Below are 23531 nucleotides of genomic sequence, written 5' to 3'. Positions count from 1 at the left end.
AGTGTTCTGGAGTCTCATCCTAAAAAGAATCTCACAATGATAGAGCTCCTTTGCTGGCTATTTAAATAGCTCTGTAAAGGAGCCTCTCTTGAAAGCCTTTGATAAGGAGGCCTTTCAATGAGGAAGTGAGACCTAATCTGAGCAGCAAAATATTAACCCTTACTTAACTATTTTGAAAACATTCCAAAACATATCAAAGGCATTTTTCTTGCTCCATTTTGTGGCCTTTTTAGGAGACGTACAGGAGAGAAGAGAAGAGCTGATGCTATAGGGACAGGGGTTGCTACAGCTTCTGGCTAATCCACTGCCCAGATTTTCTGTACGCAACTTGATTCTAGAAAATTTGGGGAACAGTAGAGGGTTTTTTGTGATGAAGGAGCCCAAGCTCAGGTCTGTAGCAGAGAATAAAAATATGTATTGCACCCCCAAAGTGCCACTTATCAAATCTGTGTTCAGAGCTACTCTGGTGGGTAATTATCTGTTAAAGTAGCCTTCAAAAGATAAAAGGAAAAAAAACAAAAGATTGGCCAGTAATGTGACATAGAACAAATCTCCCGATCACTGAACATTTCATTTAACTGGGATACATCGGCATGCTCCTTAAAGCACTTCTCCCCTCCCCCCATTTTAAGAAATCATGTTTTACCCATGTTTTAACTCAGCCAACTTTAACTAACACTTCCCCCTCCTCTAAAGCAACCCTGCTTCCTGCAGTCCGGCTGTGTGTGCAACTCCTGGGAGAGATCAGTACATGCCACCAGTAAGGAAGGCCTAAAGACTGCATCACTATCCCTTTTACCTTTGTCTTGTAAAAAATGTTGCTTATGCAAAATAGCTGCCCATGAAGATTTATTTGCTGCAATAAGAATTTGATTATTTTCTCATTTTGGAGCTAATGCAACTTGCAGGAGTTTTGAGACTCCTTTAGCACATGTATTGAAATTGGTTTCATATTTTGGCTAGGAAGTCACAGGGTCGCGTTAAGTGACCCATTTAGACACAGTTGGCTCTTTCTCCCCGTATTGTTCATAGAGAATGAAATGAAAGAAAGCGCATTCATTTTTCATGAGTTTAAGAAAAGTCCTTCAGTTCTGGCTCTGCCTCAGCTCTTGGGAAAGGAGAATTTCTCTCTGTCATTAGATCCACAGACTGAAAAATGGATAATCCCTCTTAACCTCTCAAAAGGCACAGGCATTTTTTCCCTTTGTCTACAATTCTCTAAGTCAGACACTTAGGAAGTGTTAGATGTAGGCTACGTAATTGGACTGTGCTTTAGTTCAGGGCTAGCTGTAGAATGGGACTGGTGTCACCTCTGACCCGGTGATGTCATTACTTGCTCTGGATGGGAACAGAGCACTTGCATTCAGAATGAAAACACTATTCTCCTTGGGGTCCGAATGTGTGACATCTTCCCCGCCCATCACTCTGTTATTTCTAGGCTGAAGGGAGAAAACAACAATGCTGCTGCTGCCAGTGAAGAAGCCATGGTTTAAAGGGGCTGTTTCTTTTAATGTGTAACCCAGTTTAAAAGCAGTTTTAGTGATCTCTGTTAACAATGGCACCTCTAGAATATGTTTTTCTTTAACCATTTGATGGAGTAGCCTCTCACAGCTATGAGCTGTCTGCAATTTTACAGCCATCATTTCTCCTCCAAAATAATCATCTCCAGAAAGGAAAGGTAAAGCTGTGTAAATGGCTATATTACAAAATAAAATAAAAATGTTACATGGTAAGTTGCGAGGAGCAAGAATGCAGCATGGACTAACAAAAGCCAGATCTTCTACAGAGCTGTAGAACATAAGAACATAAGAACATCATGCCAAGATTTCCAGAAGAAAACCACTAACCCTAGGCTCCGAATTCCATATTTAGAATAACTGGCCTGATTTTCAAAAGTGCTGAGCACCGTTGAGTTGACTGTTATGAAAATCAGCCCACTAGTTTGGGTGCCTCTGGAATCTAACTCTAGTAGACACCCTGTATTGAAAATCTTGGCCCATGTTTCCATGAGTAAAACTCTCCTGGTTATTATCAGAAATATATTTAATCCACAAAGTCTTCATGAGATTCTGCTGTCTCTCTGGGCTTGGCTACACTTACAAATTTGCAGCGCTGCAGCAGGGTGTGAAAACACACCCTCTCTAGCGCTGCAAATTGCGGCGCTGCAAAGCGCCAGTGTGGTCAAAGCGCCAGCGCTGGGAGCGCGGCTCCCAGCGCTGTACGTTATTCCCCACAGGGAGGTGGAGTACGGACAACGCTGGGAGAGCTTTCTCCCAGCGCTGGCGCTTTGACTACACTTAGCGCTTCAAAGCGCTGCCGCGGCAGCGCTTTAAACAATTCACATTTTACAGTTCCTTGCAAGAAATGCACAGATCCCCACGGTTAGTTGCAAACCACCCTTTTTGCATTTACAAGCAAAGTATTGCATGTGCTTCCCATGCAGGAAATGGTGCACATCTTAAAGAGGCAAAAAATTGGAATCCTAGTATATTCACTGGGCTGTAGCTCCTATGAATGTGTCAGGTTTTGGATTCCTGTCTGCATAGGTGCTGGAACTAGGAGTGCTGGGGGTGTTGCTGCACCCCCTTGTTTGAAGTTGTTTTCATCATATCCAGGGTTTACAGTTTGGTTCAATGGCTCTCAGCACCGCCACTATACAAATTGTCCCAACACCTCTGCCTATATGCAGCGTGCAGCCCAAGGTGCTTGTAAAAAGCATGAGGGAAGACAGGTCTCTTTATGGCTTAGATTAATGGGCTTTCCAGTTTATAAGTCTGGCCAACAAACCCTTGCATGAGGACAGCCACCAAAATAAGAAAAGGAATTATTATAGTAGCATTGTGGCTATTCCTGTTCCTGCAAAAACGTTAAACACATTGCAAGATAATCTGTGGTAAGCAGCTTTTTTTAAAGGTAATTTAGTGCTGATGAATGACTGAAAGAGTCAACAGTAATGCAAGTTTCCCCACACATCTCTCCTCAGTGTTGGATTTAGGCCACTGAAAATAAATCTGATATTATTATTTGTATTCCAGTTAGCAGCTAGAGCAGGGGTTCTCAAACTGGGGGTCAGGACCACTCAGGGGGTCGCAAGGTCATTACATGGGGGGTCATGAGTTGTCAGCCTCCACCCCGAAGCCCGCTTGCCTCCAGCATTTATAGTGGTGTTAAATATATTAAAAAGGGCGTTTAATTTATTTGGGGGGGGTTGCACTCAGAAGCTTGCAATGTGAAAGGGGTCACCAGTACAAAAGCTTGAGACCCACTGAGCTAGAGGTTCCAACCAACACCTGAGCTCCAGTGTGCTGGGTGCTGTACAGACACCATAAGGGACAGATGTAAACTCTTTTCAGTCCCTACCACCTGAAATTCCCTCATCTAGAAAGAATCCCCCCTCCCCCCCAAGGAGAATAGCAACAGGCTCCAAAACAAGGAACAGAATCTAAAGAAATGGAAGTTGTGTCTTTATTTTTCTCCCTATCACTTCCAGGGCTCTGATGTGACTAGCACATAGACATGAATTGTATTTATTCTCCATCGTCTCAGCCTGCCACAGTCCATGCATGAGATCCTGCCTAATGCTATGGGGATAGTCCCTTTAGAAATGCAGACATGGGGGACTGTGATATCAGTTGTGATGGAAAGTAATCAACAACAAAAGTGTTAAACCATTTTCTTTAATGACAGCCCACAAGAGAGTCTAGTTTCCTGGTTGCATGCATACAATGTGCACCCTGACCTCTGCACTAAACCCTGTATTTACTCGGGGGGGGGGGTCCTTATCAGACTTTGGAATGTAGTAGTTCATTGGACTTAGCCACTATAGAACAAGGACAAAAATCTAAAAGGGGGGTAACAGTGCAGGAAGCTTATATCACTTAATTTATACCGTTCTTTTGGTGGCTGTGCATGCTCCAAGTTATGTTATCTTCTCTCTCTTAATACGGTGACCAAGGACAGAGCTTATTTTAAAAGGCCAGAAAACTATAAATAGAAGGGCATATTTTCTCTCTTTCTCAGTCTCACACACAAATATACATTTGCCAAGCTGAACAATAGGTATATATTCAGCTAAAAAGGCTATCAAAGGCTAGATTAAAGAAGGACATAATGGGATGATATTTTGGAGGGGGGGTGGAATTTTCAGTGGAGTTCTGCCAATCTGTGTGATCTACAGCCTATCAGCTATAAAGAGCCTACATGGACTTCAGCACAATTAAGCCAACATATTGCTACATGCTTACTTGCTCTCTAATAAATGTATTTTTAAAACAACAGCTGTTACAGCTGGAGCATTTCACTAATGCTTGAGTGGAGTGGAGCTATGACTGGAAACAGTAGGCCCCAATTCTGCAGCTGATCCCATACGTGGCAGCTCTGAAGTCAACGGAGCTCCATGGAGCTCTGCCCATCCAGAGAAAATTGCAGGATCAGGACTTTATTCTGTACAAGCTCAAACCTAGAGGGAAAATATCCACAAGTCCTCTCAGTAATGAATCTGTCCTATACTCTCTAGTTATCATTCCAATAGAATTAGAATTGTAGGACTGGAAAGGATATTGAGAGGTCATCTAGTCCAGTCCCCTGCACTCATGGCAGGACTAATTATTATCTAGACCATCCCTGACAGGTGTTTGTCCAACCTGCTCCTAAAAAATCTCCATGATGGAGATTCCATAACCTCCCTAGGCAATTTATTCCAGTACTTAACCACCCTGACAGCGAGGAAGTTTTCCTAACGTCCAACCTAAACTCCCCTTGCTGCAATTTAAGCCCATTGCTTCTTGTCCTGTCCTCAAAGGTTAAGGTGAACAATTTTTTCCCCTACTCCTTGTAACAACCTTTTATGTACTTGCAAACAGTTATCATGTGCCCTCTCAGTCTTCTCTTCTCTTCTCCAAACTAAGCAAACCCAACTTTTTCAATCTTCCCTCATAGCTCATGTTTTCTAGACTTTTAATCATTTTTATTGCTCTTCTCTGGACTTCTGTCAATTCTGGACTTCTGTCTTTCCTGAAATTTGGCACCCAAAACTGGACATTATACTCCAGTTGAGGCCTAATCAGTGCAGAGCAGAGCAGAATTATTTCTCGTGTCTTGCTTACAACACTCCTGATAATACATCCCAGAATGATGTTTGCTCTTTTTTGCAACAGTGTTACACTGTTCACTCATATTTAGCCTGTGATACACTATGACCCCCAGATCCCTTTCCGCAGTACTCCTTCTTAGGCAGTCATTTCCCATTTTGTATGTGTGCAACTGATTGTTCCTTCCTAAGTGGAGTACTTTGCATTGGTCCTTATTGAATTTCATCCTATTTACTTCAGATCATTTCTCCAGTTTGTCCAGATCATTTTGAATTTTAATCCTATCCTCCAAAGCACTTGCAACCCTTCCCAGCTTGGTATCATCCAGAAACTTTTAAAGTGTACTCTATGTCATTATCTAAGTCATTGATGAAGATATTGACCCAGAACTGATTGCTGCGGGACCCCACTCAATAATTCCTTCCAGCTTGACTGTCAACCACTGATAACTACTCTCTGTGAACGGTTTTCTAACCAGTTATACACCCACCTTACTGTAGCTCCATCTAGGTCGTATTTTCCTAGTTTGTTTATGAGTAGGTCATGCAAGACAGTATCCAAAGCCATACTAAAGTCAAAATATACCACCTCTACTGCTTCTTAATCATATCTATTCATCTTTGAATTATTTTCTTTAGAGTAATCAAATTTAAACTGTTGAATTCTCCTTGAAAAAAATAAAACATTAGCTGATGTACCTTAAATATCTTTTAACAACTCTCTTTAAGAAATAGTCATTGGTTTCTAATCTCAGTGGTCCATCAGAGGGAGCAATACAGTCATGGATTAGCCTGTGCCTTTATAAGAAATATTACAAACATGGGGCCATATCTTGCCATCTTCCTATGGAAAATACAATAGATTTCTGTGGGAGTGCTGCACCCAGAAGAATGTGCCCCATAATAAACAGGGTAGGTTAGGATTGTTAGTTTATTTACGTTTAGGAATTGCTCACCCAGTGCTCTGAGTTTTGTACAATTCAGTAGGTCAAAGGACCATGCTGAGAATGCGTTCCCTCCTCCGGAAGAAGAAAGGGAAAACTGGAGGAAATGTGAAAGGGTTCAGAGTATTGTAAAAGAGAGAAAATGGCCACATTAGGCATCTGCCAAATGTAAAGGGCCAGTCCCCAGAAAGGCATGCTGGGAAAAAAGTTCCTCTGTAACATGACAATCCTGGACTAAGGGAGTTAAGAGACCAGGAAGTCACCAAGCAAGGAGCCCTGGGGAAAAAGCTGCATCTGTGTTATGTCTCTGTGACATAACAATCACAAATGGACTTCCCTGCGACAACCTACGTCAACAGGTTAGCCTAATTACAGAGGAAAGTTGGTCCATTTGACATCTCACTGTTACACTGGCTATCCTAAATTCACCACCTTGGTAACCAAAGATGACAGCCACAGTAGCCACGCACATCACATGGTTAGGGCACAAAGATCATCCCATTGAACTCTGTTCGGGTGAGCCGGCCTCTCTCTGAATCACAAAGGTCCCCCCCCCCCCCAATCCTCATGCACATTCAAGTAGACTGGAAACCCCGTCCAACTGCGGTTTGCTTTTACAAGGTGGAGTCTATGGGTGTTGAGAGCACTCAGTACCTCTCATCGGATGCTCATCCTTTGCAGGATTGGACCCCATAGTGAAAATCGAAATTCATTGCTATGAGCTATTTTAAAGCTTTGTAATCTACAAGACTCTGAATTCCCAGGGTCACTCATAGATGCCTGCTTCTAATTACTGGTACGAGCACTTTAGCCAACAGAGTGAAAACAAGGCTTGTAAATGCTCAACTAGTCAAGCTCTAACAAGGGAATGATCCTGCTCCCACTGAAGTCAACAGGAGTTTCGACATTAAGCTCAGTGGGGGTAAAATCTAGCCAGTGCTTAATTTGTAATGAACAAGGTGCCGGGGCTCAAGCAATTTTTTTCATTCATAACTGATGCAGCAGGGCTCTGAACCGCCAGGCCCAGAGGGGCCGGGGCTCTGAACCGCCAGGCCCAGAGGGGCCGGGGCTCTGAACTGCCAGGCCTGGGCACAAATTAAGCACAGGATCCATACCTAAAACCTGATTAATGGGCTAATCACTGTAGCATAGACAAGCTTTTCAGTGCCACAAGAGGGAACCCCAAGGCTGGATGTGTTGTGCTAATGCCAATGCATCGCACACTGGATACATGCCTGAAAAGAGATGGGAAGTTAGTTTTTAAAAACAAAAAAATGCCTTCTGGTCACTGGCTAGAAGGCCCAGTGCTGCTAGACTGACATTCTGAGATGGGATTGTTTCAGCATTAGAAAAATCCAGTCACAACTTTACCATCACATAGGTGAGAAAATGTGTTACATGAGAGGGATATATATATATCTCCATATAGAGAGAGATAAAATTTATTTGTGTACACATAAACACACACACACAGGTTCATACATACACCTCTACCCTGATATAATGCTGTCCTCGGGAGCCAAAAAATCTTACCGCGTTATAGGTGAAACCGCTTTATATCGAACTTGCTTTCATGCGCAACCCTGCCCCCCCCAGAACGCTGCTTTACCCCGTTATAGCCGAATTCGTGTTATATCGGGTGGCGTTATAGCGGGATAGAGGTGTATATACAATTTTCTGTGATAATGTTCGCACAATTTATTTCAATATGAAGATAGTTGGGCAGCCCTAGAAGAGGCAGTAGACTGGGAGAATGCCTTTTCAAGTCAGAACGGGTACTCAGAAAATCACAAAGGCCAGAGGTCAGAAGCTTAATTCTCTGGTTATGTCAACTCAGCTCCAAGCTAAACTTTTCCTTGTTATTACAAAACCTGTACCAGGAAGTTTTTTGCCCCCTCCAGCATAAAAGTAAATGCCTATGTCTGAATGGCAGCAGTTTAAATGAAATTTAAAGTGACTTTCATGCCAACTTGAAAAAACAAAACAAGTTTTCAGTTCCTAATGTGTCAGCAGAGCCCTGGCTTTAGCCAGCCTTTTTTTTTTTTTTAAAAGCAATTCCTCTAGTCTAGAGATCTGGAAAAGCAGATTTTTTTTTCCCAGCACAAGAACACGCATCTCTCTTTCCATGACTATTAAGTAAGGATAACAAATAGGGGTAGGTTTGTAATGGTCCTTAATTCCTGTGGTTGGTTGTTCCACGGCCTGAGGCCAGCCCTTGAGAATGCTCAATCTGCTGCACATACCAGGTTTAGCCCGATGGTAGAAAGCTCCATTTTGCCTGAGGAACAGAGTTGCCAACCACAATCTTCATCACGGCACTTTAGGCTCTTTTAAATATCCTGGGCCCAGGCCACTGAGAGCCATGAGGATAAGAACCAAGAACATGTCTGACTCTCAATTCTATCGGAAGCCGGTGCAGAGAGCAGGTTTGATGTGCTCATGGTAGCCATTGCTGAGAAGATGCACTGCCATGTTCTTGTACTAGTTGGAGTTTCCATAGGGCAGGTGATTTCCTGCCCAGATCTATCGCTTTGCTGTAGTCCAGCCAGGAGGTGACAAAGGTGTGCATAACCAAGGCCAGGTCATCGTCCACCAGGTGGGATGGAGTCTCCTACCATCAGTGTGCTATGCAACAGTCTTTTCACCTCTCAATCTCTGATGATTTAATTTAATATAAACAATAGCTGGTCTCTGTGATGACATCTAATCTTCTTGAGGACAAGAGGAGTAGACAGAGCCCTTGCGAGTTATCCCATCAGTGTACAGGGACAATAAATGCAATAGAGGGCTCACTGCTTGGCTCACACACAAAAATTAAAGCCAAGTGAAAAGTAAGGTAGGCAGAAGAGTTATTGTGACAGTGTGTGTAACACGTGGCCAAACACCACCTTCAGGTAAACCATCTGGAATAAATCTTTTTTGTTGTTGTTGTGTTAGCCACAAAGGTGTGGTTTTTATCAATGTATAAACAGTGGAATATCAAATATGAATAAGAATCTGGTGTTACCTTGAACATGGCATTAGGGAGACCATTACTGGAATATTGTGTCCAGTTCTGGAGTCTGCAGTTTAAAAAGGATACTGACAAATTGGAAAGGGTTAAAAAAAGAGCTGGAAGAATGATTAGCGATCGCATAGTGGAAGACTAAAGAAGCTCAAGCTATTTTGCTTAGTAAAGAAGATTAGAAGTGACTGGACTGTAACCTACAAGTACCTACATGGGGAGAAGATTTCCAATAGCAGATGGCTCTTTAAAAACAGACATAGGCATAATGAGATCCAGTGGCTGGAAGCAAGAGAAATTCAGACTAGAAACAAGATCCAACATTCTAACAGTAACGGTAATTAATCACTGGAACAGCTTGTCAAGGGATGTGGTAGCATCGCCTTCATTTGAAGTCTTATAAGCAAGACTGGAAGGCTGTCTAAAAGCTGTAGCCTAGCACAGTTAGAAGTTAAGGACGTGATACAGGAATCAGTTGGTGAAATTATCTGGCCTGTATTATACAGGAAGTCAGACTATGATCATGATGGTTCTTTCTGGCCTTGAAATTCTATGAATCTATAAATAATTGAAACATTGGAAAAAATACACAGTGCCCAATGGACGTCAGTCTCAGTATGTCCCCTCGGTGCTTTAGTGCCAGTTACCCAGGGCTGCAATACAAACCTTACGGGAATTCTGGCTAGCTAGAGCGCTGCTTGGCTACAGCACAGGGTATTTTTTAGGCAAGCTGTTTAAACCTCTTTGGGATATTTTTGTCTTTTCATTTCCACCTATTTAACTTCAATGCTTAATGAAAATTATGGAGAGCTCAAGAACTGTCATCTTTGCAGCATCCCTTCAGAGGACACATCTTCTGCTCCTTCTCTCTTCTATTCAATGTTACTTTCAAAGCGGAAGCTCTGTAAGTGCAGAGATTTTAGAGGCAAAGCTGAGAAATTCCACAGGAACCTGAAATTCAGCAGGTTTGGGTTAACCTGAGGTCATTCCTCTTGTTGAAGAGTAAATGATTACTGAATCCTGTAGAGGTGAAATGGTTTCACTTGCCTAAGTGATTGAGATAATGGCATAAGATTGTGATTGTAAGTTTCTGCATTCAGTTTTAACCAGTTTTATAACCCTGCCGGTCAATGATCTGTTAACATTTCCTTCACACACCTTTACTTTCAAGGGGGTTGCTCCAGGCTGAAATGTGGCAACATTTTTAGCGGGACAAAGTGGGTGAGGTAATATCTTTTATTGGACCAGTTTCTGTTGGTGAGAGAGACAAGCTTTCAAGCTTTCACAGAGCTCTTCCTCAGGTCTGGGAGATGAAGGCCAGGTCTACATTACAAACATATTGGTATAATTACGTCACTCGGGGGTGTGAAAAACACTTCTCGCCTTAGCTATCACCTCTCGGGCATGTGGATTAAATACGCAGACAGGAGAGCGCCTCCTGTTGATTTAGTAGCATCTTCACTAAAGCGCTACAGCAGAGCGGCCACGCCGGTGCAGCACTGTAGGTGAAGACAAGCCCTAACTCGGGTCACTGCTAAATACAAGCTGGAGCAGATTGTTTAGCACAAGTAGTCAGGGCCGCCCAGAGGGGGGGGCAAGAGGGGCAATTTGCCCCAGGCCCCGAGCCCCATGGGGGCCCCCACCAGAGTTTTTCGGGGCCCCTGGAGCGGGGTCCTTCACTCGCTCCGGGGTGCCCGGCAAACTCTTGCGGGGCCGGGCGCAGGAGCTTCTGCCGCTCCCGGTCTTCGCCAGCGGGGGGTCCTTCCACCCCGGAGCGGAAGGACCCCCCGCTGGCGAATTACCGCCGAAGACGGAGCGGGACCCGCCGCCGAGTTCAGCCCGGTCTTCGGTGGTAATTCGGCGGCGGGGGGGGCCCCCGCCGCGGGTCTTCGGGGCACTTCGGCGGCGGGTCCAGGAACGGAAGGGACCCCCGCCGCCGAAGACCCTGGGCCCCCGGAATCCTCTGGGCGGCCCTGCAAGTAGTTAATACCTATTTCGAGAGACCATTCAAGGTGAAGTGGCCAGTTAACCTCCCTCCAGTCATAGGGAGGAAAAGGGAGGGGGGAAGCAGCTGTGGGGGGCGGGTTAGTGGGTCACAGATTGTTGTAATGAGCCTTCAATCCAGCGTCTCTCTTCAGTCCATGATTTTTAGTGTTTTTGCAAAGCTTTTGTTTTTCCTCAGAGGCTTTGGAGATATTCGGGTTACCTCACAATAGACCCATGCCCTGCAGCGTCCAGGAGTAGGGCACAAACCGCTCCAGGCACAAGTACACCTCTAACTCGATATAATGCGTCCCGATATAACACCAATTCGGATATAACGCGGTAAAGCAGCGCTCCGGGGGGCGAGGGGACACTCCGGTGAATCAAAGCAAGTTCGATATAATGTGGTTTCACCTATAACACAGTAAGATTTTTTGGCTCCCGAGGACAGCGTTCTATTGGGGTAGTGGTGTATATCAGGGCAGAGGTGTATGACTTATGGCCTGACATTGGCAGAGAGCAGCAAATGTGCTAAAGGAACCACCTCCCCATGGGGCCTTTACGCCAAAGCTGGGCTGCTGCTGCACAGGGATAAGTGCTGTGAGGTGAGGAGATAGACTGAGACCCTAATTCCCAGGGAGCTCATTTTGCAAGCGGAGCTTTCAGAATTCAACGCCTAGTGACATGGACATGTTTAGGAATGGGAAGCCAAGCTCTAATGCCTGGGATTTGAAGCTAGACAAATTCAGAAGGGAAATAAGGTGGAATTTTATTATTAATTATTATTATTATTATGTTTAAGTGAGGGTAATTAGCCATTGGAACAACTTACTGAGGGACATGGTGAAGACTCCGTGACTTGAAGCCTTTAAATCCGGACTAGATAGCTTTCTAAAGGATTTGCTGTAGCTCAAGTGGAGGTTAGGCCTTGATGCATAATTTACAGGATGGAATTCTCCGGCCTGTGCTGGGCTGGGGGTCAGACTAGATGGTCATAATGGTCCTTTCTGGCCATAAAATCTGTGAAGCTATAAACACGGAAGAAGCACAATGAAGTTACTCCACTTTCTTAAATGTCTGTAGTTCTCTATGAAAATACCTGATGTCTACTATAAAACCACTTACTGACTATTGAGCCAGTATGAAAGTGTCCTGTGGTGGCTCCTGAAGTACCAATTCTGCTGCACTTACAATGTCTGCGGCGATTTTAAGTTACGTACTGAACAAACCCATTAAAGCAATGCTAAGGATCTGCTTTATACCCATAAAACTGAGGGGGGAGAGGCCAGATACGGCACTCCATGGCTCAGGGGCCAGACAGGGGATACAGAATCTCTGGGCGCATGGGCAGGTGCCGAATGCCATCGCACTCGGACATCTGGTCCTGTAGCGAGGTGCAGGCAACTTCAGGGGACAGGCGGAAAGCAGCCCCTCAGGTCCACCAGGATTATAGTGCTAGCCTTTGCGTGGGGATTGGAACGGGGGCAGTGGACAGCTCTGGGTATCCTGTAAACCTAGGCAAGAGCCACTCACAACCTGGCCCTTTGCGTATAGAAACGAGCTAGGGAGCAGATTTCTCATTAAGATCTTGAGCCAGTTCACACATTGATGCAGAGTTCCTGAAAACCCCAGCCTGGGCTTTCAACCCCCCCCCCCCCCCCAGCAGCCAGTGATTTGAGTACAGCTCAGCTTTCAAGGAGTTTGAATGGATTCCGCAACTCTGCTGACTGGGCTGGAAATTGTAACCATGCAAAGCAGCCAGCTTCTAGCTAGTGGGGGCTCCCTTTAAGTAGATGCCCTAAGGGGAAGGATAGGAGAGGTAGGGTGTTTAAACAGCTTTTCACCAGTGAGCCAGCAAAATGAATTAGTGGATAATGGCTGGCATTTAGGGGCTTAGTCTATTGTAAACAAGTTTTTCAAGCCCCAAAGAGTGATTGCCAAGCAGGAATAGCTGAGGGAGAGCGAGAGAGAGAGAGGAAGGATCTCCACTGAAATAGGAAATTCGTTTAAAAAGCAGATTGGCTTTGTTAGTGAGCAGCTGCGAGGCCAAGTGTGGAATCTGAAATGGACGCGACAATCTCTGCATTCCACATTGCACAACATTTGTTCCGTTAACAACTGATGATCAAATTCTGTCTCCTGGGAGCAAGGCATTGGCCTTTCCCTAAACAAAACCTTTTGTCCCTTGAGCTGAGGCAACATGAAGTGATGGTCAATGACCAGTGTCCCTCCAGCTCAGTACCAAATAGCCTACATTTACTATCGCGAACAATGTAAACAACCGTAGATTTGTGTTTAGTAATCATACCTCTTCTGAGTCTCTGAGACTTGGCCAAGTGTTTAATTCTGCAGGATGGAGGGCAGTTACTAGTGGAGTTCCTCAGGGAATCGGTCTCGGGAACAATCTCATTTAACATTTTTATTACTGGCCTTGGCTCAAAAAGTAGGAGTGTGCTAATAAAATTGGTCGATGATACAAAGTTGGGTGGTATTGCCAATATGGAGGAGGACCGGAATATCCTACAAGAAGATCTGGCAGACCTTGTAAACTTGAGTAATAAAAATGGGATATTTACTAGTGAAAAGTGAAAAGTTGTGCATTTAGGGACTAACAACAAGAATTTTGCTATAAGCTGGGGATGTATCAGTTGGAAGTGACAGAGGAGAAGAAAGACCTGGGTGTATTGGTTGATCACATGAGCTGCCAATGTGATGTGTCTGTGAAAAAGGCTAATGCAATCCTAGGATGCATCAGTCGAGGTAGTTCCAGTAGCGACAGGGAAGTATTAGTACCAGTATACAAGGAACTGGTGAGACCTCACCTGGAATAGTGTGTACAATTCTAGTCTCCGTTGGAGTGGGTGGGTGAAGTTCTGTGGCCTGTGATGTGCAGGAGGTCAGGCTAGATGATCATGATGGTCCCTTCTGACCTCCAAGTCTATGAGTCTATGAGAGGGTGTTGCCCAGGAGTAGACAATACAGAGCGAATTAGCAGATTACCACCACCACTCGTCAGAGTTAGACTTTGGGAAGGGGTCACACTTTACTGTAATCATTCCTATCGATTACAGGGGGGAGTCGAACTCGACAGAGGTGATGTGATTTAATGGTGTTTAACGTAGCCGTGTACATGGGGAGGTTGGGTGTGAGTGCCAGAAGCTCCCTAGAAGTGGGGCAGCCCACTGGCGCCCAGACTGTGGCATTGCCCCCTGCTCGGCCTCCTCCCCTGCGGCCCTGCCCACACTCTATCCCCATTCCACTCCCCCAGGTCCCCTGCTGCTCGCGCTGCTCGGCCCCCTCCCTGGAGGCCCCCTCCACCTGCCACTCCTCGGCGGGTTGGGAGCGCCTCAGGGGAGGGGGCAGAGAGGTGTGGGGGATCCTTGCAGGAAGAGCAGGGGGGCCTCAGGGGGGAGCGTGGGTAGGGCCATGAGGGAAAAGCGTGAGCGGGAGTGAAACACCAGAGCGCTGAGCCAGTTGAGGTTTGCCCATTGCTAGTTAAAGTTTCATGGCAGCTCGGAATATTTCAGTTCCACCGAGAGGAGCATTAATCTGGTGAGTCTGACGTGAACTCACAGATTACCTTGCTCACTGAGCTGATTGATTCCTGTGCAGCATAAATCTAATGTTCCCACTGAGGCAGAAAGAGTATTAGGATACAAACTCAAGAGGGGACATTGTTTGCATTTATTAACAGCTGACCGGTGACTCAAACAAGATTTGGGGAACACTGATGGTTTTAAATCAGGGTTTGAAGATGGGAGGATTAGAGGCAGTTCATAGTTAGACCAGCGGGGTTTTGTGACTATATTGTCAAGGAATGCTGTTGTGATGCGGTAATCCATAATGGACAGTATCTTAAACCATAGCCAAAAAGCTGATGTTGTTCTGATTAAAAGCCATCCAGTTAGTTCATGGTGCTCTTGTAAGAATGTAAAAGAACTCAGCACTCCTGTGAAAATTATGTGCCATAAAGACTCTGGGGATGGAGCATTCATACCCAGAAGTCACCTGGAAGCATTCCTCTGAATTCCAATAGTAAGGTGAATGATTGGCATCCACAGTGCTGCACTGTGCCACATACTTACGATATGATCGACCTTTGTCGTATAATTCACTGATTTGGAAATAAAAATAGGAGAACAGTTAAGGGACAGATCCAGGCAGATAAAATCATTGGTACAGACCTGCCATGAGTCCCACTAATAATAATACTTTGCATTTATACAGCACTTAAGACTTCAAATCCATTTCCAGACATTAACTAATTAATCTCTTCAAGGAGCTGAATGACATCCACTCCAAGTGACTTCAGTGGGAATCGCAGCAGTACATGTCTGATTAAAGAGCCTGCTGTGAAATTGACACGTGACAAAACTTAGCCACCCCAGTGCCTTTCAGCATCCCAAAGACAGGCAGCGTTATCCCATGAAGTCGCTGTGGGGGAGGATTCTGTCCCTTTGATGTCAGCACAGAGCCCTGTTCCCATCTATGCAAATCCTGCTACTCAAGCTTTGTGGTCCCATGACTGATAAATAATGAATAAATACAATAATTCTAATTGCTTGATTTTGCTAAAGGTGATGTCACAGGTCTTATCTGCGATGGGTGAGTTTCCATTGGCACTTAGATTAGATGGGAACAAATATGAACATTCAGCCCTAGGGGAAAAGAGGACTCTGCTTTCCAGGGCTGCACTGGTCTTTGTTCCTATATTTACTATACTGTCAGCCAAATACAGACTTTTGCATCAAACCTTGTATTCATGGTAATGTTATTTCTGTCTCTTCATTCTCTCTCCTTCAGCCTTCATCTGTGAGCGGGACCGCCTCACCTTCAGTTTTTGTCAAACCCTAAGGATTCTGGGAAGATGCCATCTTCCAACTGTCAATGTGCAGTGCTGCCGAACCTGCCGCCAGCATGGTCACAGTGCTCGGGATCGTGGGAATGAACGTGTCTCCAGGAGGTGAAACCATTTAGGTAGAAGGACCCTTTATGGGGAGGGGAAAAACAGAGCTGTAGAAGCTTCAAGAGAACATACATTATGCAGTGAACAAAAGGAACTCCTTAAAACTAGGTTTTGCCACATGGTCTGTTCATACAGCAATGCAGAATGTTGCTACAAGTTCCTCACTGAGGATTTTGTATGGTGCTCTTTAAAAACACAGGGAAGATTTTTTTTTTTTAACTACAGTACATGGTGCTCAAATGATCAGTCTGAAAAACAGAGCCTAGCTCTCACTAGACAGCACTCAAAGCACTGCTAGTTACCATGGAGAAATGTACTGTTTCCTAGCAAGTAGCTGAAAACAGATACAATTTTCCATATTTCATGTCATGCCTAATGTTAGACAATCTACAAGAGAACATTTTAGGAAACAAACTTAAAACAGAATAGCAAACATTTTGGGGAGCTCTCTCTAAAAGATGTATGGTGCTATCATCTGACATTTTCAGCTTTTGGTTGGTGTTGGCAGGCCAGCACAAAACTCTGACCAAGTGACTCTTTATTATTATTAATTATTATTATATATAAGTGAGCATCTATCATTCCAAACAGTGTAGTTTTGGCCTTTTTTTTCCCTTTTCCTTTTTTTCCTCGAGGGACTCAAAGCTGGCAACTCACTTTTGTAATGTACTTAAGAATGTTTACAAATTGAAGTTAGCTCACCATAATTTAAGAAACAGAGACAGATCAGAGTGAGCAAGGAAGAAAAATACCTGCACTTGTCATTTTCACCAAGAGTATTAGGCTTGCAGATCATCCAGTATGTCTGAGTATTCCTTACCCTTTTAATGCTGCTGCTGGTTTTCTGTGTAAAAGTGAGTGTACATGAGTGTGTTTTGATGGAAGGTAAAGGGGTGAGGACATCAAACCATGACTGAAGAGACAAATTTAGGTTGGAGGAAAAATTACATTGTCCCTGGCATATATTTGTAAAGAGTCCAGAGTGCTATCCTAGTCTAATTCATGAACAATGTATTAAAACTGCATCTACTGCTATTTTACCTTCTTCACATTATTCCTCTGGAAGGCACGAATGACAAATTGGATTGTTAATGGCATAACTGGATTTCCGCATGTGATTACAACACTTTGTATAAGTTTGGTGGTTAATTAAGGTTTTGTCTTTGTTTCTACAAATTTAAAAAGCTTCTTTCTGCTTATAGCTTTACTTTTGTTAAAGTTAGTTGATTCTTTTAATTAGACTGTCCAATATTGTACAAGGAAAGGGTACATAATTATCAAGGCAGGCATTGTTCTTATCTGTCCGGGGTCCAACAGTGACTGTATGTTACTCCCGCAGTGTATTACCAAGGACGTATTATATTGGTCCCTGGAAGAAGGTCCAAAACATTTTGATAAAACTTCATTTGTATGTTACTCTTCAGGATACAAAAAAAAAAGACCAAATAATTGTAGACAGTGAATAAATTCCTACTTGCACTGAAGTAAATGGGATTTTGCCACTGATTTTAATTGAAGTAGGAGCGAGCCCAGTATCAGTTAAATGATCTTGTGCAATACAATTGTACAGTTCAGAATAAGTGAATCTTTTTTAGTGCCACCCTGATTTGTACTGTATCAAGCCATTTTCAGTACAAGCGCCAAGATGACAAGGGAAATTCCTGTGTCTAATTTGTATGTAAACTGCAGCCCATCACTGTTTCTTTCCAAGCTGATGTAAATTTTTTATATTTAAAGAGATTGTGTACGTTCCTGTTGTATTTCCCAGCAATGGTGCCGTCCTATGCATCATTTGGTTGCATTCATCAGGGCTCTAAGACTTAACTGAGAAATAGTTTCTAAGTTTGTTGTTTTTTAAATGCCTGTAGCTCACAAGTGTGTTAAATTAAACTGTTACAAAAGGAAATTTAATGTCTGCAGGTTTCTCTGTTCTCTCGCTGTTCAAATAATTTTTCATTAAAATCCCATAGAGAAAATTTATGCACCATGATAGCACTGGCTGCCTGACAACTTTCCTCTTATCTATAGCAGAAACCAACAATCAGGATGCTTCTGAAAATCCTTTGAGGCTGCTGATGGAAATTATTATTAATTTTGTGATTAAAATATAAAGCATGTAGATATATGCAGATTTGGGGTAAAAATGTGAAAGTGCCTAGGTGGCTTAGGACTCTTTTTTACTTCAAAGTCACTTAGGTGCTTTTGCAAATTTTACCCCTGTGCCAGACAGGTTATTTTCAATGATAGTCCACATTTTCAAGTGACCCAGGATGTCCAAAACACAGGTGACTTGTGTTTGGCCAATTTGCTAATTTTGACACTTTGATGAACATAGGTATCTTACTTGGAAATGTAGATGGTCACGCTCCAACAGAATTATTGCAATTCTCCTTTAAAATATATGTATTTCCATATATTTTATGAGGAAAGGAAGTTTTGATAACTGATATGACTGGTTCAGGTAATCAAGATGCTGTGAAACTGATATTTATAAGTTGCTGATGAGGAAGAGAAATCTAAAGTAAAAAAAGAATTGTTTTCAATGGTGCATACATCCCATGCCTCTAGAAGGAACTAGTCATAATGGCTTCTTCCCAGTCATTTTGTTTTTACTTATCATGGAGAATTCTCATATAGCTGCAGTGATCTTCCCTAACATGCAAGTTATAAAACTTGCCTTTCAACATGTGACCCTCCGTTAAATGAGCATTGGACCAGATCTAGTGGCACTAGTCACATTTCATCAAGAAAACATGGCAGCCTTCTGAGCTACTGAAACTCTGAGCTACTGAATTGACAAGGATGGACATTGTACAAGCAAATATTGCAACAGAAGTATTCATTCAAGTACATTTCATTCAAGCATAGTATCAAACCAATCAACAGCTGCACACCAAGCAACTGTATACCTGCTACAAAAATATTCCTACAGCACTTTCCAATTCAACATCAGGGTAGGAAAAACACCACTGGGTTTTGCTACATCCTCTAATTCAGAGTGAAACCAACAGAATAAAGAATGTTTCCAACTCTGGGTGATGTATTCTGCTGTAGGTATTCTGTTTGTGTGAGGACAGTTTGGAGCTCTCTGGCGAATCATAGACTCACTGGCATGGTGTACATATGCCTTAATTATTTGCCCTTCTTTGTTGCCTTTTGGAGGTCAGTTTGCATTCATGACAAAGCAGAGCAGAATTCTAGAGCAATTTGGTGTCTCTTAGTCCATACAGGTGGCGCCTCTGTAGCATGCACAGCTGTATATACCTTTCCTTACATAGCCTCAACCATTCAACACCTCTGTCAAAAGAGACAGCAGTATCTGTGTGCTTAACTTAGCCCAAGAACTCAGGGGCTATCCTGTAGCTATCCAGAAGGATTCAAATGCCTGAGAATAGCCTGTGCCAAGAATAACCTTTTCACCACAAAACGATGCTTAGTGTACTAACTACATGTGCCAAACATGTCCATTACTTCTGCGCCCCTCGACTTTGTGCGCCTGAGGCAAGTGCCTCGCTCGCCTCGCCCTTGTTACAGCACTGCCACTGGGAACCCCTTTAGTGAGATAGTGGGAGCTGGTTGTCATAAGAACATAAGAACAGCCAGACTGGGTCAGACCAAAGGTCCATCCAGCCCAGTATCCTATCTGCCAACAGTGGCCAATGCCAGGTGCCCCAGAGGGAGTGAACCTAACAGGTAATGATCAAGTGATCTCTCTCCTGCCATCCATCTCCACCCTCTGACAGACAGAGGCTGGGGACACCATTCTTACCCATCCTAGCTAATAGCCATTTATGGAGGGCTAGCTCAGTGGTTTGAGCATTGATCTGCTAAACCCAAGGTTATGAGTTCAATCCTTGAGGAGGCCGCTTAGGGATCTGGGACAAAAATTGGTCCTGCTAGTGAAGGCAGGGGGCTGGACTTAATGACCTTTCAAGGTCCCTTCCAGTTCTAGGAGATTGGTATATCTCCAGTTATTACCTTTTTATGGACTTCACCACCATGAATTTATCTAGTTCTCTTTTAAACCCTGTTATTGTCCTGGCTACAAAGAACATAATGGATGTTCCTATGGCCCAAGCATTACAAAGATCATAGTTCCTTTATACTGGAAACATTTGTGCTGTGCACAAAGGCAACCACAGATCCAGCTCTCGTGAAACCAATGCCTCTTTCACCCGGTCCTGTAAAAGCAAAGAACAGTGGAAAAGACTCAAAAGCCTCTCTAAAGACTTTGCTGTCATTAACACTCTGCATTGCCAGGCACGTTTGCTATACAGATATGGATGAATTTTTTGTTCATGGAAACCAGGCAGACCTGGGAACTGGCTGGACGGTGATATAGCAGGCACTAGAGAAACATGCGAGGTGTTGATGTAAAGTCATACAAATGCTTCGTTCTTGGGGAGTTTAAGCCTGTGAGGGCTACAGTGATGAAATATACCCCCAACAGCAGAAGCCACAGGTTACACGTGAGAGCTTTGTGCACCAGTGCGATAACATCCTGGCAGAATTTCCCAAAGCTGTTAATGTAGCAAACCTCTAACTAGCCCTGCTCTCCCGGTCAATGTGGGGGGAAATCAGGTGTCCCTTGGTTATCCGACACAAGCCTCAGTTTGCCTTTCCAGAGAGAACCCGCCAAACAATTAGACTAGTGTTACCTCAGTGAGGGCAGCTAGAAAACAGGGGTGCCGCAGAGCCAGTGCTAAGTATAAGCAAAGTAAGCAATTGCTTAGGGCTCTGAGCAGCTCCAGGGGGCCCTATAGTCACTTTATATTCCATATTGTGGGGGAAGGGCCCCGAAATAATCCTCCGTAGGGCCTCGAATGGGCTAGCACCGCCCCTGGGATGCTGCTTACTAGCTGTAAGGGTGAACACTCCCTTTTCAGCCCCTTCACCAGCTAAAGCTGCCTGGGGACGTGAGGGAGGAGGTATGAATGTGCACCTGGAAGCAATATTGTTTTAGATTTCCAGTTGCATACTATGGTCCAAATTACGCCTCTTCAGGCTGGTGGCGTGAGGTGGGCTGGAGCAATCCTGGCGCACTGCCCACGCGATGCTGGCAGGAGGCACCATGCCTGTGAAAGCAATGGGCTGGTAGGATGCCACCAGGCAAGGTGGAGAAGGTGAACAGTGGCCCTTGTGATACTTCAGTTTAGAAAATGCTGCACCATGCACCCCGCCCTAGCCAAGGCCAGATTTACACCTTACGCGCCCATAGGCACAGCACCTTCAGCGCCCCTCCCCTGCCTGCAGCTCACCTTTGTGTTTGCCCTAAAAAAGGGAACTTTTAACCCCCTTTTCACTTTCAGACGCCCTTAGAATGCTGTGCCTGGAGGCACGTGCCTACTGTGCCTAATGGGAACTCCAGCGCCGGCCCTACACAGCTCTTCAGGTGCCATCAGGAGTTAAGGGGGGCAGGGCCGCAGCCCTGCCTCACTCAGACATGCACGGCCGCTACTGCTGGCAGTGACCCAGTGCAGACACTTGGGAACTCAGGCAGCCAAGCTGCACACGAGACGAGAGTGGGAAAACAGACTGGAAGGAGGGGGAAGGATCATGGGGATTCCAAACATCCAGGAAGTGGAGGAGGTGAGCAGGAGGGGAAACACTCCCTCCTGAGCAGTCCGAAGTAGGGGCCAGGAGAAGAAACATGCTGCTCCTTCCCAGCGGCCAGTGGGAGTGAGGCGAGACTGGAATCAGAGCACCACTGAATAAATATGACCTCCCACTCACTTAGAGCCTTCCCTCTCACAAACCTGACCCTGCACTGCAGCCTTACAGACATGGCATCATGGCAATACTTAGGCTACGTCCAGACTACCCGCCGGATCGGCGGGTAGCAATCGATTTATTGGGGATCGATATATCGTGTCTCATCTAGACGCGATATATCAATCCCCGAACGTGCTCCCGTCGACTCCGGAACTCCACCGGAGCGAGCAGCGGTAGCAGAGTCGGCGGGGGAGCCGCGGACGTCGTTCCCATGCGGTGAGGACAGGCGGTAAGTTGAAATAAGATACTTCGACTTCAGCTATGGTATTCCCGTAGCTGAAGTTGCATATCTTACATCGACACCTCCGCCCCCCAGTGTAGACCAGGCCTCAGTGATGTTGGGGTCTCGCTAACGATTGAGAGAGCCAAGCAGTCAGCCTAAAGCAACCAGCAACAGCCTCCCCTTAGAGGGGTACTGTGACGGGCCCCACGCTGGTACTGCGGGGGGTTAATCCTTCCCGCCACAGGTCCAGTTTCTACATTCAACAGGCATGAGAGGAGAAATGAATGTAAAAAGAAGTTGTCCAATAAACGAAATTACCTCACCCACCTTCTCTCTCTACAAGGCTGTTAGCCTCTGGCCTCTGCTCCATACAAACCCTCCCAGAAGCACCAACCATGTAAATCAAACCTTACTCCTGCCTAGCGCAAAAGAGTAGAGCCAGTGCCCTCCTGTGGGGACCTGGTCCAAGTTAATTTAATTGAATATTTCAAGAACTGTAAACCACAAAATGTCTTAGAGGATCAGTATATCCGGATCGGAGCTGTGCTCCTTAGAAATACAACTAGTTCCAGCTGTCACAATACTCCACTTGGAGAACACCGCATGGCTTTGGGGAAAAAAAAACTGGTGAAAGCAAATTCCAAGCACTCAAATTGTGAGCAGTTGGAACTAATTTAAACCAAAAGCAAAGCTTCACAGATCAAATCCATGCCAGAAACCCAGTAGACATTCTTAGTGGTTACTTAAAATGCTGCAAGAGAGTTTATCTGCTTTAAACTACTCTACGGGGATCCATAATATGCAGGCTTTCCATTTGATTTCCAAATACATGACAAGGTAGACATCCCAGGAGGATTCAAATAAAAATGTATGGTAACACAAGTAATAATTTAAGATATTTTGTAGTGATCTGAAATAGCTGGTAAACTGAGATAACTGCAACTCAGGAAGGGAAAACACAATACGTAATTTATTCAGAACCTGTCTCTTAAAAGCCTGTCCTCCCGAACTCTGGCAATGTCTAATATCAGTATCCAATTTTAGAAACGGGTGATACTAACTGAAGAATGACACCTTCCCATAGGTGCTGGAATGAAAGGTGCTGGCTTGAAGTGGTTTCCATCATATTCAGGGTTTATAGTTTGGTTCAAATGCTCAGCACCTCAACTATACAAATTGTTCCAGCACCTCTGAGGTTCCCTGCTTACTCACATGCTTGAGTGCTTTGCTGAAGCAAGGCCCTAATTACTATATGGGTCTGATTCACATTCCATTGAAGTAGACAGGAGTCTTTCAGTTACCTTCAGTGAGAGCTGGATTGGAGCCTAACTCATGCATTCTCGGGAGCATATTAAAGACTCTCTGGAAAACAGCAAAAGTTATTCAAATGTCCAAGAAGATCAAAAGAAGTGTCTCTCTTTGGTGGCATATTTTGCTTTGAAAGCTAATCAGCGTATCACAAAATTGTTTGCCTCCTAATTAACAAGCGTTATCTTTAATGTAACAAAACAATCAAAGAATCCACTTTCCTAATTATTCCTTTTGATTTT

At 44.4% G+C, this 23531-nt stretch overlaps 1 protein-coding gene across 1 annotated transcript in view; it reads left to right on the top strand.

Moving 5' to 3' along the window:
• ADAMTS7 (ADAM metallopeptidase with thrombospondin type 1 motif 7) overlaps positions 1-17892 on the top strand; it is a 136415-nt gene extending 118523 nt beyond the window's left edge. Inside the window, exon 24 of the mRNA XM_044979660.1 lies at positions 15824-17892. Coding sequence (XP_044835595.1) covers positions 15824-15987 — 164 coding nt within the window. The 3' untranslated portion in view covers positions 15988-17892. The remainder of the gene's footprint in view (positions 1-15823) is intronic.
• The last annotated feature ends 5639 nt before the right edge of the window (positions 17893-23531 follow it).

The sequence above is a fragment of the Mauremys mutica genome, chromosome 11 (assembly GCF_020497125.1).
Source record: "Mauremys mutica isolate MM-2020 ecotype Southern chromosome 11, ASM2049712v1, whole genome shotgun sequence".
Classification (NCBI taxonomy): domain Eukaryota; kingdom Metazoa; phylum Chordata; order Testudines; family Geoemydidae; genus Mauremys; species Mauremys mutica.
Note: the sequence above shows the minus strand (reverse complement) of the source record. Positions and strands in the feature narration are given on the sequence as shown.